The 14,532-nt window shown below is 43.6% G+C and overlaps 3 protein-coding genes across 3 annotated transcripts in view; 2 read left to right on the top strand and 1 right to left on the bottom strand.

Annotated features, from left to right (window-relative positions):
* Positions 1-951: 951 nt before the first annotated feature.
* Positions 952-3,446, top strand: pet117 (PET117 cytochrome c oxidase chaperone). The gene is made up of 2 exons (XM_084714526.1): positions 952-1,121; positions 3,297-3,446. Exons 1-2 carry the CDS (start codon positions 1,026-1,028, stop codon positions 3,444-3,446), a joined length of 246 nt encoding a protein of 81 aa, XP_084570652.1. The 5' UTR covers positions 952-1,025.
* Positions 3,447-3,846: 400 nt separating this feature from the next.
* Positions 3,847-9,232, top strand: kat14 (lysine acetyltransferase 14). Its single transcript, XM_084714524.1, has 9 exons — positions 3,847-4,105; positions 4,813-4,934; positions 5,105-5,226; positions 5,477-5,649; positions 5,738-6,172; positions 6,292-6,887; positions 7,221-7,354; positions 7,788-8,247; positions 8,754-9,232. The coding sequence occupies exons 1-9, from the start codon at positions 3,847-3,849 to the stop codon at positions 8,925-8,927; spliced, it is 2,475 nt and encodes an 824-aa protein (XP_084570650.1). The 3' UTR covers positions 8,928-9,232.
* Positions 9,233-10,477: 1,245 nt separating this feature from the next.
* The window catches only part of dzank1 (double zinc ribbon and ankyrin repeat domains 1), a 13,268-nt gene continuing 9,213 nt past the window's right edge, over positions 10,478-14,532 (bottom strand). The window contains exons 13-20 of the mRNA XM_084712021.1: positions 13,502-13,605; positions 13,135-13,218; positions 12,969-13,050; positions 12,290-12,354; positions 12,120-12,197; positions 11,900-12,027; positions 11,143-11,217; positions 10,478-10,824 (exon numbers count right to left, since the gene is read on the bottom strand). Of these exons, the coding sequence (XP_084568147.1) occupies positions 10,662-10,824; positions 11,143-11,217; positions 11,900-12,027; positions 12,120-12,197; positions 12,290-12,354; positions 12,969-13,050; positions 13,135-13,218; positions 13,502-13,605 (779 nt within the window). The 3' untranslated portion in view covers positions 10,478-10,661. The remainder of the gene's footprint in view (positions 10,825-11,142; positions 11,218-11,899; positions 12,028-12,119; positions 12,198-12,289; positions 12,355-12,968; positions 13,051-13,134; positions 13,219-13,501; positions 13,606-14,532) is intronic.

The following is a 14,532-nucleotide window of genomic DNA, read 5'->3' as shown; positions in this document are numbered from 1 at the left end:
AAAAACTAATATACGTAAATACTGAGTATTTAGACCTTTGGATTAAAGTTACTGCTAATTATGTTATATTATTTATGTTCTAAGCAAAAAGAAAAGAAAACTTATTATTCTGATTATAGATTATCTATCAGAATCAATACAAATATTTTTTTTAAATAACCCTTTCATTAGTTTGATTTACAAAAGACCTATCATGCAGTAATAAAACATACTAAATAAATGTTTCCATATGTTCATCATTTCAGTAACAGAAAGAGGAATGAGATTCGTTATTTTTGAACAATTACTGAAATCATTATTTCAGTAAGGATTTTTGTCAGGATTTTTAGTTCCATTTATAATTTGTAAAAAAATATATATATATTGAATTCACTTATTTTGTTAATCGTTGGTTTATTTACTTTTATTACTGTGCATTTGTGTATGCCATATTAAACAGGCATGAATCAATTATTAGGCTTTTTATTATTTCGATAAAAAAATCTTTGCAGTGGATTCTGTCAGCTCCACACATGTTGATGAAATGTATTCATTTATTTTTAAATTGTGAAATGAAATTTAAATGACTCATCACTTCAGCCTGAAATGACAAACATCTACAACATGTGGTTAATTATTTCACACATAACTAATCTCTTATAAATAATAACCAAAGTAAAAGGTTCCCCAAACATTATAAAAATACATTTGATGAAACACAGAGAACATTTTAATTTCCTTTTCATGTTTAGTTTGTTGCTTTATCTGTTTTTATATACATATGTTTAAATATTCATTTACATTTTTGTTTTATTTATCTATCTTTCATTTCATTCACTTAATTATTCTATGATTATATTTATTTTGTTTTATTTTGTCTAGATGTGTCGTGTTGTGTACCTGACCTGCTCGGTTAATGCCGGAGGAGGGCGCTAATTAGATTGTTTGCATCCCAGACGAACGAAGAAGAAGAAGAAGAAGCTTCAGTCTGTTATGAGTGAATGAGCCAGTTAGCAGCTGGCTAACGTGAAGCTAAAGCTAACGTGATGTCTACAGCCTCCAAAGTGGTTCTGGGAGTTTCTGTGGTTCTGACTCTGAGCACCGTGACCGCTGTCCACCTCAAACAGACCTGGGACAGACAGGTAACCCGAACCGGACCGAACCGGTCTAATGTTAACAGAGCTAACAGGCAGCTAACAGCTAGCAGCGGAGGGAGTCAGTGAGGTTAGTGGAGGTCAGAGGACGTTAACGGACTGGTTTATCATTTAAACTGAACGTTGTCGGTGTTTAACGGTCAGACTGCAGCAGTTTAACTGTGACTGACCTGAAACAGACAAACAGTTTGATGTTAACTCTGTTTCTGCTGCTCTTTCGTTTCAGTCTATGTGAAGTCAATAGCAGCAGCTAGGAAACACTTCCGCTGCAGTTTTTCAAAATAAAGGCGTCTGACAATGTGTGTGGAGTATTCAATGAGAAGTAATTTTACTGAGTCAGAAGCACTGAGAAAAACAGGTAACGATCAATTTTCAGTCTTTATAATAACTGATTAATCATCTCATTGTAGCTCAGCTTAGATCTCACCAGTCTAAATATTTGTCACGTAATTAATCACTTTGTTGTTGTATTCAGATTTTATTTAAAATAATCCAATATTATCAAATGACATATGTATCAGCGTTCATCCAGTAAGTTAGAAGAATCCTGTAAATGATGGAGAATAGATTAAAAAAGAAATCTGTAAAATGTTTACTGTAATTAAATTTACCATCATATGTCATCAGAGGTTGAAGGAAACACGTGAAGTTGAAATACTTGGTGCTCTGACATCAGCACTACAGCTACTGTGCCCTCCTTTGAAATTTACATCTTGGTCCATAACTTGGGATTTTATTTGTCTGTTTCATGTGAATCATAGTTAAAATTCATGCCTAAAGTTGTCTGAGTGAGTCATCGTTTGTTTATGAGTCGTAATAAATCATTTCTAATCTTGTAGAAGGAGGAGATGTTTTTAACGGTTACATTGAGTGAAATGTAAATGGAGTTTGGCAGCAGTGAGACAAAGTGTATCTTAACAGCAGTGAGCGTTTGTTTTCTGGATAACAGACTGAACTTTACATCAACAGACAACTGACATTAACACTGCACAATTAATTGTAATAAAATCACAATATGGCAAAGTGCAGTATCCAACTCTTAGAACCAGAACCAAATCACTGTTTTTTGAGAAAGGAAAAATGTGAGGTACCATCATTATAATGAGGTTCTGTAGTGCTGAGATGAGCTGAACTAAAAGTCTTTTTCTCCAGATGAAAGAAAACATGTTTGTTTGGTTTAGTCCTCAGTAAAAAATTACATCATCACCGTATTAATAGTTTTGTTTTTTCATTGGCTGCTGTATTGACTGACTGTGTTTGTTCACATCTGATGGACGCAGTAGGTTAGTTCTGTACATGGTTCTGTATTTACAGTCATTTATTTTGCAAGGCACTGAACTTAAAGGAAGTTGTGTGTTTCTTGCATAATGTTGACTTGACTGAGCGACTGCACAACAGCTTCACTGTGACTGAAACAACTGATGCTTTTGGTTCTTCATGTGGTTTATAAAAACTGTAAAATATAAAACTATAAAAAAAATTGTGTACTTTACAAATGATGAACACATGAATATTTAAACTGGTTTATTAAAAAAAAAAACTGCGGCCAAGTTATTGGTTGAGTGACATTTTACGGTGTAAAAATAAAAAACCTTATTTATTTATTAAATTTTGTATCTTTAGAATATTTTGGTTTTATTTAGAATATTTTGTTCTTTATTTAGAACATTTTATACCTTTAGAACATAGGCCTGTGCGGTATACGGGTTCGTACCAAAAACCGGTCTTTATTTTTGTTATGATATTAATTTTTCATATACCGCCATACGGGTGAATAACCCAAACAACATCCGGAACGTGCGCGGCAGGAAAGCGTTTCAGCGGGGACCCATTTCACTGCTGCACACCAACACCACAGGCGTGCGTGCTTGAGCGTGTGCTCTAAGGATGTTGATACTATTTAAAACATTTTTTTAATTTAGAACATTTTGTTTTTTGTTCTGTATTGAGAATTGGTTTATGATAAATTTACCTGCAGACCTACAGATGCTCCCATCAGCCTCAGCTGCACTGTGTGTTTACAGGTAACATTACAACGCTGGAGCTGATGAACATTAGCATGTTAGCATTTAGCTGAAAGCATCACTGTCTCCTCACAGAGCTGCGATCTGACTGCAGACTCTGTGTTGCTGAATGTTGGTGTGTGTGTTCTTTGTCCTGCAGCGTCTCCACGAAGGTGTCCTCAGGGATCTGGAACGGCTGGAGAGGAAGAAGGAGAACCTGAGGATCCTGGAGGAACAGAGGACTCTGACCAAACAGCTGGAGGAGGAGAGACTCCGCAGAGAGACAGAGCTCCGCCCACAGGACCACTGAGGCAGGTAAACACTCACCTGAGATACCTGGAGGACGGACAGGGAGCCTCTTATCAAAGTGTTTATGTACAGTGTCAGATTTCTGTAAGACGCAGGAACAGCGTCATGGTGACAGAACCGAGTGTCCTGAGATCACCTGACTGTATGAACGGAACAACAAGTCCAAACTTCTACATTTAAACATCGTAGAACATTTTTATTTCTTTAAAACATTCAGTTTTTTTAAAGAACATTTTGTTAATTCTTCAGATCATTTTGTTCTTTATTTAGAACATTTTGTTCTTTAGAGTAGTTTGTTTTTATTCTTCTTGTTTTTGTTCTCCTCTGTCACCTGTACAGGTGTTTACCTGTTCCTGTGTACAGGTGTGCTCCAGGTGTGCTGCTGTGTCCCACCCTCAGCGATGGACAGCAGCAGTGAGCAGCTGGGTGCAGGTGAGGACGAGGCGACCTGCACGTCGGCCTCGGAGGGTCTGGAGGAGGGCGAAGTGGAGGGGGAGACGCTGCTGATCGTGGAGTCGGAGGATCAGGGTTCGGTCGATCTGTCACATGACCAAAGCGGAGACTCTCTGACCAGCGACGTGGGGGAGGAGCCTGACGGAGGCTGGGCCTGCGAGGACATGTCCTTCTACTGCGACCGCTGCCACAAGTGGGTCCCTGCAGGTGAGACGACCAATCACAGCGCTCTGTTTCTCCGTCAGGTGTTGTCAGTTGCTTCAGTGTGTTGTGTTACCTGCAGGTGTGAGTGGTTGTTTGTCTGTGTGTGTCAGCCCTGTGATGAAACACCTGTCCAGGTGTGCTCCACCCCCGTGACCCTTTCAATGATAATGAAGGTTAGTTCAGTTTAGGTAAAGTTATTTATCGAGGACGGGTTTTATTTTGATTTTTTTTTACTGATTTAGAACATTTTTAATAACTGAGAACATTTTGTTTTTATTTAGAACATTTTCTTCATTTACAACATTTTTTATTGGTTTAGAACAATTTGCTCGTATTTAGAGCATTTCGTATTATTTGGAATATTTGTTTTTCATTTGGGATATTTTTATTTATATAGAACATTTTTTATTGATTTATATGTTCTTTATTTAGAACATTTTGTCTTTTACTCATGTGTTGTTCTTTACTTCCTTCTTTAATGGTATAATGTTTTTCTGGCGCCACCTGCTGCTCATCTTGATGAACCACCTCCAGTCATGGATGGAAACGAGGATTCAGCCAAATTTTCTTTTGATGATTTACTTGAAATTCTGTTAAAATCTGTGACACTTTTGGATGTGAACTGGGTTAACAGAAGATGGTTTCTGTACTGATTCTCTGTCTGTGTCTCTGTCTGTCTCTGTATGTCTGTGTCTCTGTCTGTTCACCAGCTCAGCTCCGTGGCGAACAGCCCAGCTATCTGAAAGGAGACAACTTCTTCAAATTCATCTGCTGCGACTGCTCCGAGGACGGCAAGGAGAGCTTTGAGAGGATGAGACTCACCTGGCAGCAGGTACGAACTGACAGATTTATTATGTTTGTCTGTCAAACGGCTCTGCAGACTTTGAACACAGGTGTCACAGGACAGAGACAGTGTTTGGACAGTAAAAACACACCTTGTACATGAAAAACACCAAAGCTTCGATCAAGATGCTGATAATTAAATGGTTTGTTGTGTGTCAGGTGGTGATGTTGGCCATGTACAATCTGTCCCTGGAGGGGACGGGCCGGCAGGGTTACTTCAGGTGGAAGGAGGACATCTGTGCTTTTATTGGCCGACACTGGAACTTCCTGTTGGGAACAAGGTCACTTTTGTTTATCCTGACTTCTTATTTCACCCTGCTGTCATTGTATTTACTGACTTATTTGTTTGTAAAACAAATGCATCAGGTAGAGAGTCCCCAAAACCTGTCACTCAATATGCCCGTCAAGATTCGTCATCAGCTGCTCCTCCGACTGTAGTTCAGCACGTCCAGTCTGGCGGTTCCGTTCCTGAATTGTTCACGGTGAGTTTCCTGTTTCCGTGTGTGACCTGGTGACTGTGTCTCTGTGCAGGAAGAAGACTTCGACGTGGTGGAGCACGGTGGCTGGCTGTCTGTCGGTCGGCAGTCCCACTTTCTTCCGCTCAGGAGCGCAGGAGTTCGGTGAACCCGGCTGGTGGAAGCTGGTCCAGAACCGACCTCCAACTCTGAGACCTGAGGTGGACAAATCCACTTCTAAGACTAAAGGTAACCTCCACCTGCGTTCATCCAGGAGCGCTCAGTCATTTCCTGCTGGTGAATCACACTGAGTTGATGTTTGTCTGTTCACCTGCAGCCTCCAAACCTGCCGTGGACCCCATCATCACCGTGGAGGGCCTGAGGAAACGCGGCGCCAGGAACCCTGTGGAGAACGCCATGCAGCTGAAGGAAAAACGTTCTCGCACACAGGAGGCCAAAGACATCCGACGGGCCCAGAAGGAGGCAGTGGGAGGTTACACCGACCGCAGCGCCTCCTCCACGCCAGTCAAACTGGGCGGAGGCCGTGGGGGGAGCGCAGGGCGCCGGCCCGATCTCGTCCTGGAGAAAGGTGAAGTCATCGACTTCTCCTCCCTCAGTTCTTCAGACCGGACACCACTCACCAGCCCGTCGCCGTCACCGTCACCTGATTTCTCCGCCCCGGGAACACCAGCATCTCATTCAGCGACACCCAGCCTGTTGTCCGAGGCGGACCTCATCCCTGACGCCATGCCGCCACAGGCTCTGTTCCACGGTGAGTTCACACACGACTCAATCACAGGTGTTTTCTACTGAAGAGAAAAAAACACTTACTTGATTATTCTGTTGAGTTGTTTTAACATGACTGATGTCATTTCCTCTCTGTTACTCCAGACGATGAGGAGATGGAGACAGAGGGAATGATTGACCCAGGAATGGAGTACATCCCACCTCCCAGCGCCAACCTGGTCGCCCGCAAGAAGCTCCGGATAGCACCACCTCACATTAAACGTGAAACAGAGAGCGAGGACGATGAAGGCCGCGAGCGTGAAGATGACTTTGAAGAGCCGGTGGGACAAAGCGAAGGTCCGTCACTGTCCACTGGGGGGTGTGGTGGCGCTGGAGGAGCTGAGCGGAGGAGGATAACTCATCCTGAGAAAGCAGATGGAGCTGGCGGCGTCTCCCAGACTCCTCGCTTTGCTCCGCTCAGTCTGTATGAGGAGAGGATGCTGCTACGACGGCTGGACGCCTGCCCGCTGGCCTTAGCCGTCACCCCGCAGGCCAAACGCCTTCACAGGAAGCTGCTGGTCCGCCAGGCCAAGAGGCAGAGAGGGCTCCCCCTGCTGGACATTGACCGTGCCATCAGCGCCACCCTCAGCCTGGTGGGAGGGATCTATGGTGCCCAGGAGGCGGGGACACAGATGCGAGGTGGAATCATGGGGAAATACTGTACCAACAGCCAGGAGCTGCGTATTCTTGATCGATTTCAGGTACCTTAAACATTTATCCCGTTCTTATTCAGTGAAACTCTCTCCCTGATTTTACAAAACTGTAAAATACAGTAGAAAACACTTGAAACAGTCAATTAAAGATGATTTGATTCTTTAAGCCGTTTGTTTGACCATCATTCTGAATTCTCTGCTAACATCGGTCTAGTCCACCAGTGGTCAGCTGGTCTACAACAAAGAATCTTTAAAATGCTCTTATAACTGTTGTATATTGAAAGACGAACAAATGTTCTAATGAAACTTATCACAGTAATTGTTTGTAGAACACTGAGAGAACCACTGATGTAGACTGAACCTAAGTGTGTTTGTGTGCAGACCAGCCTGTCTAACAGACGGGGTATCCAGCAGCACTCGGTGTCCTTCTGGCATCGTTTGATGGGAGCAGAGGGCAGTTTGGATCAGAGCATCAAGAGTCCATACACCTCCCGTGTCCTGAAACCGTACATCAGGTAGAGTTTCCCCAAAAATTCAACCAGTTCAAAAGTGTCCTACACATTTCCATCAGGAAGAGATGATCCTCAAGCCTCCTGTTAGATAGAGTCCCGAGGCCTCCCATCAAATACATCGTCCCAAAACCTTCCCTCAGGTAGAAAGAGTCCTGAAACCTTCTGTCAGATAGAAACTCCTGAAACCCACCGACAGAGATGATCCCGAAACCTTCCATAATGCAGCAAGAGTCCCGAAACGTTCCATCAGGAACAAAATGTCCCGAAACCTTCATCAGTTGGAGATAGTCCTGATACCCTCCATTAGGAAGAGCATCCCAAAAGAGGTAGAACAGTATAGTACAGTCGCAGTAGAACAGTACAGTACAGTCGCAGTAGAACAGTACAGTACAGTCGCAGTACACAGTAGTAACACTTGTCTGCGTTTGTTCCTCAGGAGGGATTATGAGAGTCGTCCGGTGAAACTGAGGTTGTTGGAGGAGATCAGAGCGTACCCTCACAGGAAGGACTCTGATTGGGTCCCTGAGCCCAGCGCCCCCATCGACTACTGCTATGTCCGCCCAAACCACATCCCATCTGTCAACGCCATGTGTCACGACAGCTTCTGGCCAGGTAGCACAGACGCACGTCCTCTTATGTACACAGATTTGTTCCATCGGTCTGTCTGTCCAAACCTGAGTTTTGTCCGGTCCTGTCCTCCTGCAGGCGTGGACCTGTCGGAGTGTCTGCAGTACCCAGACTTCAGCGTGGTCGTCCTCTACAAGAAAGTTGTGGTGGGTTTTGGTTTCATGGTGCCGGACGTGAAGTACAACGAGGCGTACATCTCCTTCCTGCTGGTCCATCCTGAGTGGAGGAGAGCCGGTATCGGAACCTTCATGATCTACCATCTGATCCAGGTGAGGCTGCTGTGACAGTGAGTGGTCACTAGAGGGCAGGAGCCGCCTGGCTGCAGTGGTCCACATCAGTTTAGCCTCTTTTTTATCTGCTGTGGTCGATTTTAACTTGCACTTTACTCTTACTTTTATCTCCCATTTTATGAGTTTTATTTTTTCATTTCATGTTTTATTTGTTCAGATGTTTTTATTTTAACTTGTTTTTAGCTCTTTAATGTGAATCACTTGAAGTTTCTTTGGTTTTAAAGTTTGATTGATGTGTAAGATGAGTGTTACGATACTAGAACTTGTCAACATGGTGCACATATGAATATTTTAAAAACTGAGTTATTTTCTGACGTATCCTAAAGAGCTGCACTGATTAATTGAGTAACTGATTATTTAATTAATTGCCATCACGTTACAAAGTCCTCTGACAGGAATACGAGCTGACATGACTGTGATTGACTCAGTTTGAACCAATCAGAGGGCTTCAGGCTTCACGCTGCTGTGCTGTTGGTGTGTTTCAGACGTGTATGGGGAAAGACGTGACGCTGCACGTGTCGGCCAGTAATCCCGCCATGCTGCTGTATCAGAAGTTTGGCTTCAAAGCTGAGGAATACATCCTGGACTTCTACGATAAATATTATCCCGTGGACAGCACCGAGTGCCGCCACGCCTTCTTCCTCCGACTGAGACGCTGAGATGACGGTGACGGTCGTGACACCCTGAGCCACCTGCTGGACCAGCTGAAGACACAGAGAGGAGTTTGTCTTCAGACAAACCTGGACTCCCAGTTCTGAGATTCAACCAATGACGTTCCAGTTACAGACGACGTCTGCCGCAGTCCTGACATCACTGACGAAATGTACAAGCAACAAATCTGACAAACAATAAACGCAACTGACAGAGAAGCACTGAAGGAACTTCAACACAACATAACGTGTTTTCACTTTTTGTTTCATTCACTTCATTTTTCAGTTTTACAGTAAATCTGAGTTTCCTCAAACGTCTGTTTCGTCTCAAAGTTTCTGAGCCTTTAAAACCAAAATAATAATCAATGTTTAAGGGTCGTGTCTTAGAGTGAACCCTTGATCAGAAGAAAAACTCCTGTTATTTCTTGAATGTGCACGTTGTATAAACTCATGATGTTTTATAGAGATTTGAGACAAAAACCCTCCTGGTTACGGTGAGACAAAGATCATAGTTTGGGTTTAAATGTTTGAAATCTTTCACAGGACTGCTGTTCCCTTCTAGACACGACCAAAAGTTTGTAACGTCTCTTAAAACTCTGACACTCTGTCACTCCTTCACTCACAGTCACAGACTGCAGTTTGTCCAGCAGGGGGAGCTATAAGAAAAGTTTTACACGAGACATTTACAGCTGTTCGCTCTAATAAAACAAATAAATATCAGACCTCCATTCGATATTAAATACTGAAAGAGAAACTCTGCTTGAGGCGATGAGTGACTTAATGTTCTGATGATTCTGTTACTGAATTTTCCTTTTTAAAACGTCTCAGAACTAAAAATTCTTTTTCAGGTATTTGACAATAACTTAATCAAATTTCCACAAGTGAAGCCAAATGTTTAACCAGTTTTCCAGAAAATATCTGAAAGCAAACATGACTGAATGTTTGTTTCTGTCCACTGTTTTAAAAAAGGTTCATTTAGATTCACTGAAGTCTCACAACATGGAAAACAAACTAACAGATGAAGCAGCAGCAGATCAAACACTCCTGAGTTCTGTGAGATAAAATGACTGATTTTGTGAGTGGAGTTTGGTTGGTTTGTAGAGAGTGAGATTTGTCTGATATAACAATGGTTTCCTGTTGGCTTCCTGTTGGTTTCCTGTCTGTCTGACAGAAAGGTAAAGATGACGTCTGTCTGTAGCTGACACACGTCTGTCTGTAGCTGACACACGTCTGTCTGTAGCTAACACACGTCTGTCTGTAGCTAACACACGTCTGTGTGTGTAACTAACACACGTCTGTCTGTAGCTAACACACGTCTGTCTGTAGCTGACACACGTCTGTCTGTAGCTAACACACGTCTGTCTGTAGCTAACACACGTCTGTCTGTAGCTAACACACGTCTGTCTGTAGCTGACACACGTCTGTGGTCCACATTGGACATATTTTTTAAATGACAAGATTGAGAAAGGATTAATAATTGGCAGATCAATCAACACTAAAACTAATTGTTAGTTGCTGTTTTCAGTTCAGTTTTTAAACCTTTAAAACCAAATACAGACTCCAGCTGTTCATGATCAATTTTTATTTCATAACAAAGTCAGAAAATAAATTGAAGTAACTCAAATGACATTCTGGCCACGCCCTCAGCCTCCAGCATCCAATCAGAGCAGTTTCTCATAGAACGGAGACGGTGTGAGTCTGAGCGTGTCGTTGGTTTCCTGTCGATTTAAGAACAAACTCCAGTCAGAAAACGTCCATGTTCAGTTTGGGTTTTCCCAGTTTGCCCAGTAAGTCCAGTCCGGCACGAGCAGCCAGCAGAGACACCATGTCGTCACAGCCGGAGCTCACCGCCACGTCATATGCTGTCTGACCGCCGGCGTTCCTCTGCCTCACGCTGGCCTTACAGCTGAAACCAGAACAAGATGTGATGACATCACAGTGACATCAGGAGGTGGGAGGAGCAAAAATCACGACCGCTTATCTCAAACTTCACTGTCCAAAGGAAACCACGTAACTCTGCGTGGTCATTTTGAATTTTAAGTTGATCTGAGATAAATTTTGGCATCAGAGGATTAAACTGAGGTTGGTTATAACCTGTTATAACCTCACTGTAGGAGCTTTAATGTTTTACAGTAAACACACAGAGTCGAGAAGTGAAAAAGCTGATGTTTGTGTGTGTGTGTGTGTGTGTGTGTGTGTGTGTGTGTGTACAGGTGTGTCCTACCTGAGCAGGATCTGTGCACACTGCAGACCTTCAGAACCCAGAGCTGCAGCCTCATGTAGAGCTGAGTTCTTCATCCTGAGGAAGATGAGGTCACGTTACATCGTTGTTCTTGTCTTATTTCTCTTACGACATTTTTTTTTTGTTACGTTTTACAAAGTTTCTGTCTTGTTGAGTGTTTTATGTGATTTTCATCTTGTGACATCTTTCACTCTGTTTTCATTTGTTACATTGTTTTTTCATCTTGAGTGTTTTATGATGTTTCTGTCTTAAGTGTGTATAACATTTTGTTATAAAACAGGAAGCAGAATCATTTGGTGTCAGGTAAGAACATGAACAGAACCTTAGAAAAACATTGTTCTCATTACTGTGGGGTCTGAAGTTCCATTTCCTCTGATTCTGCTTTGATAAGGGAAAAAGCCTCAGGCTCAAATCACAAGGGATTGTCGAGAAGTTGGTTCCTCTCGGTTCTGAGGTTCTGAGAGGTCCTCTTCCTGTCTTGAGGAAGTGAAGCCCCCCTTTAAACATGACAGACTTGAGGTTCCCCTTAAAGAACGCTACATGTGTGGGGTTATTTTTGTGGAACAATGGACACTCAAATCTATATAAGTCAAGTCACATGACCTGTGCAGAGATTCATATTGAATCCTCTCACAGGGAAACGTGGCGTTTCTTCATCATCTTCACATCTTCGCTGCTCAATAAACAACATTACAAACGGAGCTTTTTTTTGGCGTTTCCTGTCTGTCTGTCTTCTCACCGTCCCGCCCGCTGGTCCACATCAGCTCCTCGCTGGATTAACACAGGAAGTACATCATGGTGACGGTTCACCACAGCAACCGCCAGAGCGTGTCGGCCATCACTGTCACAGCAGGAGGGATCCGCCCCCTGGTGTTTAATGAGAAAACAAACAGACCAATCAGAGTGAAGTATGTCAGATGGTCCAGAGGAGATTTCTGATTGGCTGCTAAGGCTCCTACCTGGTCCAGAAGCTGTTGGATGACGCCAATGTGACCTTGACCCGGACCGAGTTCTTTCAGCAGCTCAACATCCTTCTCCTGGAACCACGAGAACCAATCAGAGAGCAGCTTTCAGTTAACAGGTGAGTTTGTTTCTTCTTCTGCATTTTTTAAAATCAGATGTTTCTTACCGGAGGTTTGTGTGTCACGTTTGGTTTGAGAGATTTCATCATCACACCTGTGGACACATCATTTTCTGTCTCACACACACACACACGCACACACACACACACACACACACACACACACACACAGTCTAGAGCTTAATCATCTTTAAAGTGTGAGAACGACGGAACGCAGAATGAGTTGTTTCCATGGATGAAAGAGTTTTTCCTTCATGTTGTCCTGCAGGGATTATTTTAACAATGTTTAAGTTACTAATTATCTGTTAAAACACAAAACATGGTGAAAATGTTTGTTAAGTTTCTGTTGACATTCAAATCATAAATAAATTGAACGGAAACTGTTTTTACCCACAAACCATCCTGATCACCAGCATCACCACCTACAGGCCAAACACGTTTTCAGTAGTGTTGACTCATGAGCTAACTGGATGTCTGTTTAGCTAACGTCAGTGATTGGTCAGTGCTGCTAACGTTAGCGGCCGGTCTGTATAGTTAACATACGTCTGTGTGGAGTAAAACAGCTCCACACTGGATCTATTTTTCAAGTGAAAGGATTGTGACAGGATTAATCCATCGATTAAATGAGAAAATAACTGACAGATTAACAGACAGAGACAATAATCCTGCTCTGTTTTAAACTCGCTCAGAGGTTTTAAATGGATGTTAACAGATTGTCGGTTCTTACTGTCGGCCGATCGCTCTGTAACGCTGCTCAGAGTCTCAGTCTGACCTGCGGTCGCTGCAGTGCTGCCCCCTGCTGGATCCATCTGAGACCAAAGTCACTGAGTCAGTCGCTGCTTTAATTAATCAGCACACATTCAGAAAATCCCAGTGACTTTACTTCAACAGACCTGTTTCTTTTCCCGTCCGGCCGACACGAAGCTGACAGTCAGACTGACCTCGTAACGATCTTCCTGAATCACCGCAGAGACCATCTACACAACAGAAACACATCACCTGACACACAGGAAGTAAAACACAGTCCTGTCTGCACCTGATCAGGTGAACAGGGTCCCTGCAGGTTTCAGTTTAAGACTTTTAAAGAACTTAACTAACAAGTTTCACAGCCACACAAATGTTTCTGTTAAATGTAGACTCGTCTCCTCATACAGAGACGAACTTTAACTTATACAGTAGAGTTCATTAATCCCACAGGTGATCAGGTCACTGTGGTGCATGTGATGTCACAGGTGATGTCACAGGTGAGGTGTGGCATACCCGGCCCAGGCGAGGCTCTCCCAGCAGAGCCCTGAAGGGGGTGTTGTTTTGAGCATAACTCCTCAGGTGAGCGCACACATGATCCACCTGCTTCCTCCAGTAACCTGAGGACACAACAGACATGTCAAAGAGCCCGCCCCCAACAACCTGCACCTGCCCACTGTAAGACCCCGCCCCCAACAACCTGCACCTGCCCACTGTAAGACCCCGCCCCAAACAACCTGCACCTGCCCACTGTAAGACCCCGCCCCCAACAACCTGCACCTGCCCACTGTAAGACCCCGCCCCCAACAACCTGCACCTGCCCACTGTAAGACCCCGCCCCCAACAACCTGCGCCTGCCCACTGTAAGACCCCGCCCCCAACAACCTGCACCTGCTCACTGTAAGACCCCGCCCCCAACAACCTGCACCTGCTCACTGTAAGACCCCGCCCCCAACAACCTGCACCTGCTCACTGTAAGACCCCGCCCCCAACAACCTGCACCTGCCCACTGTAAGACCCCGCCCCCACATTGAAAGACCCCACCTCTTTCTACTTTTCTTCTTTTCTTGTGATCACAAATATCTGAACTTTCTCCTCCTCACATTTTCTAAACAGGCTTGTTAGTTTGAGGTGAATTATTGATTTTTATTTTGCATCATTGTTCGCCGCCTTCAAATATCAGACTGATTTCAACCTGAATGGACGAAACAATAAGACACAGAAAAGACGATTGACTGGTGGATCCATCAGAGGACATCAGGACAGATGGGACGGAGACAAGATGTAAGCAGACAAAAATCGATTTAAAAGATGTAACAAGACAAAAAAGACAGAGACAAAATGCTAAGATGAAACAAAACATAAAGGACGTAGACAGACAAGACATGACAAGACAAAAGAGACACAACCTCTTGTAGTATCAGTCGTAGTACCAGTCGTAGTATCAGTCGTAGTACCAGTCGTAGTATCAGTCGTAGTACCAGTCGTAGTACCAGTACCTCTTCCCGGGCTGTTGATGGTCAGCAGCGGTTGTTTGCAGTACCAGT

Source organism: Lutjanus erythropterus, chromosome 3 (assembly GCF_056507025.1).
Source record: "Lutjanus erythropterus isolate fLutEry1 chromosome 3, fLutEry1.hap2, whole genome shotgun sequence".
Taxonomy (NCBI): domain Eukaryota; kingdom Metazoa; phylum Chordata; class Actinopteri; order Lutjaniformes; family Lutjanidae; genus Lutjanus; species Lutjanus erythropterus.
The sequence above is the reverse complement of the archived record's forward strand: the minus strand, read 5'-3'. Positions and strand labels throughout refer to the sequence as shown.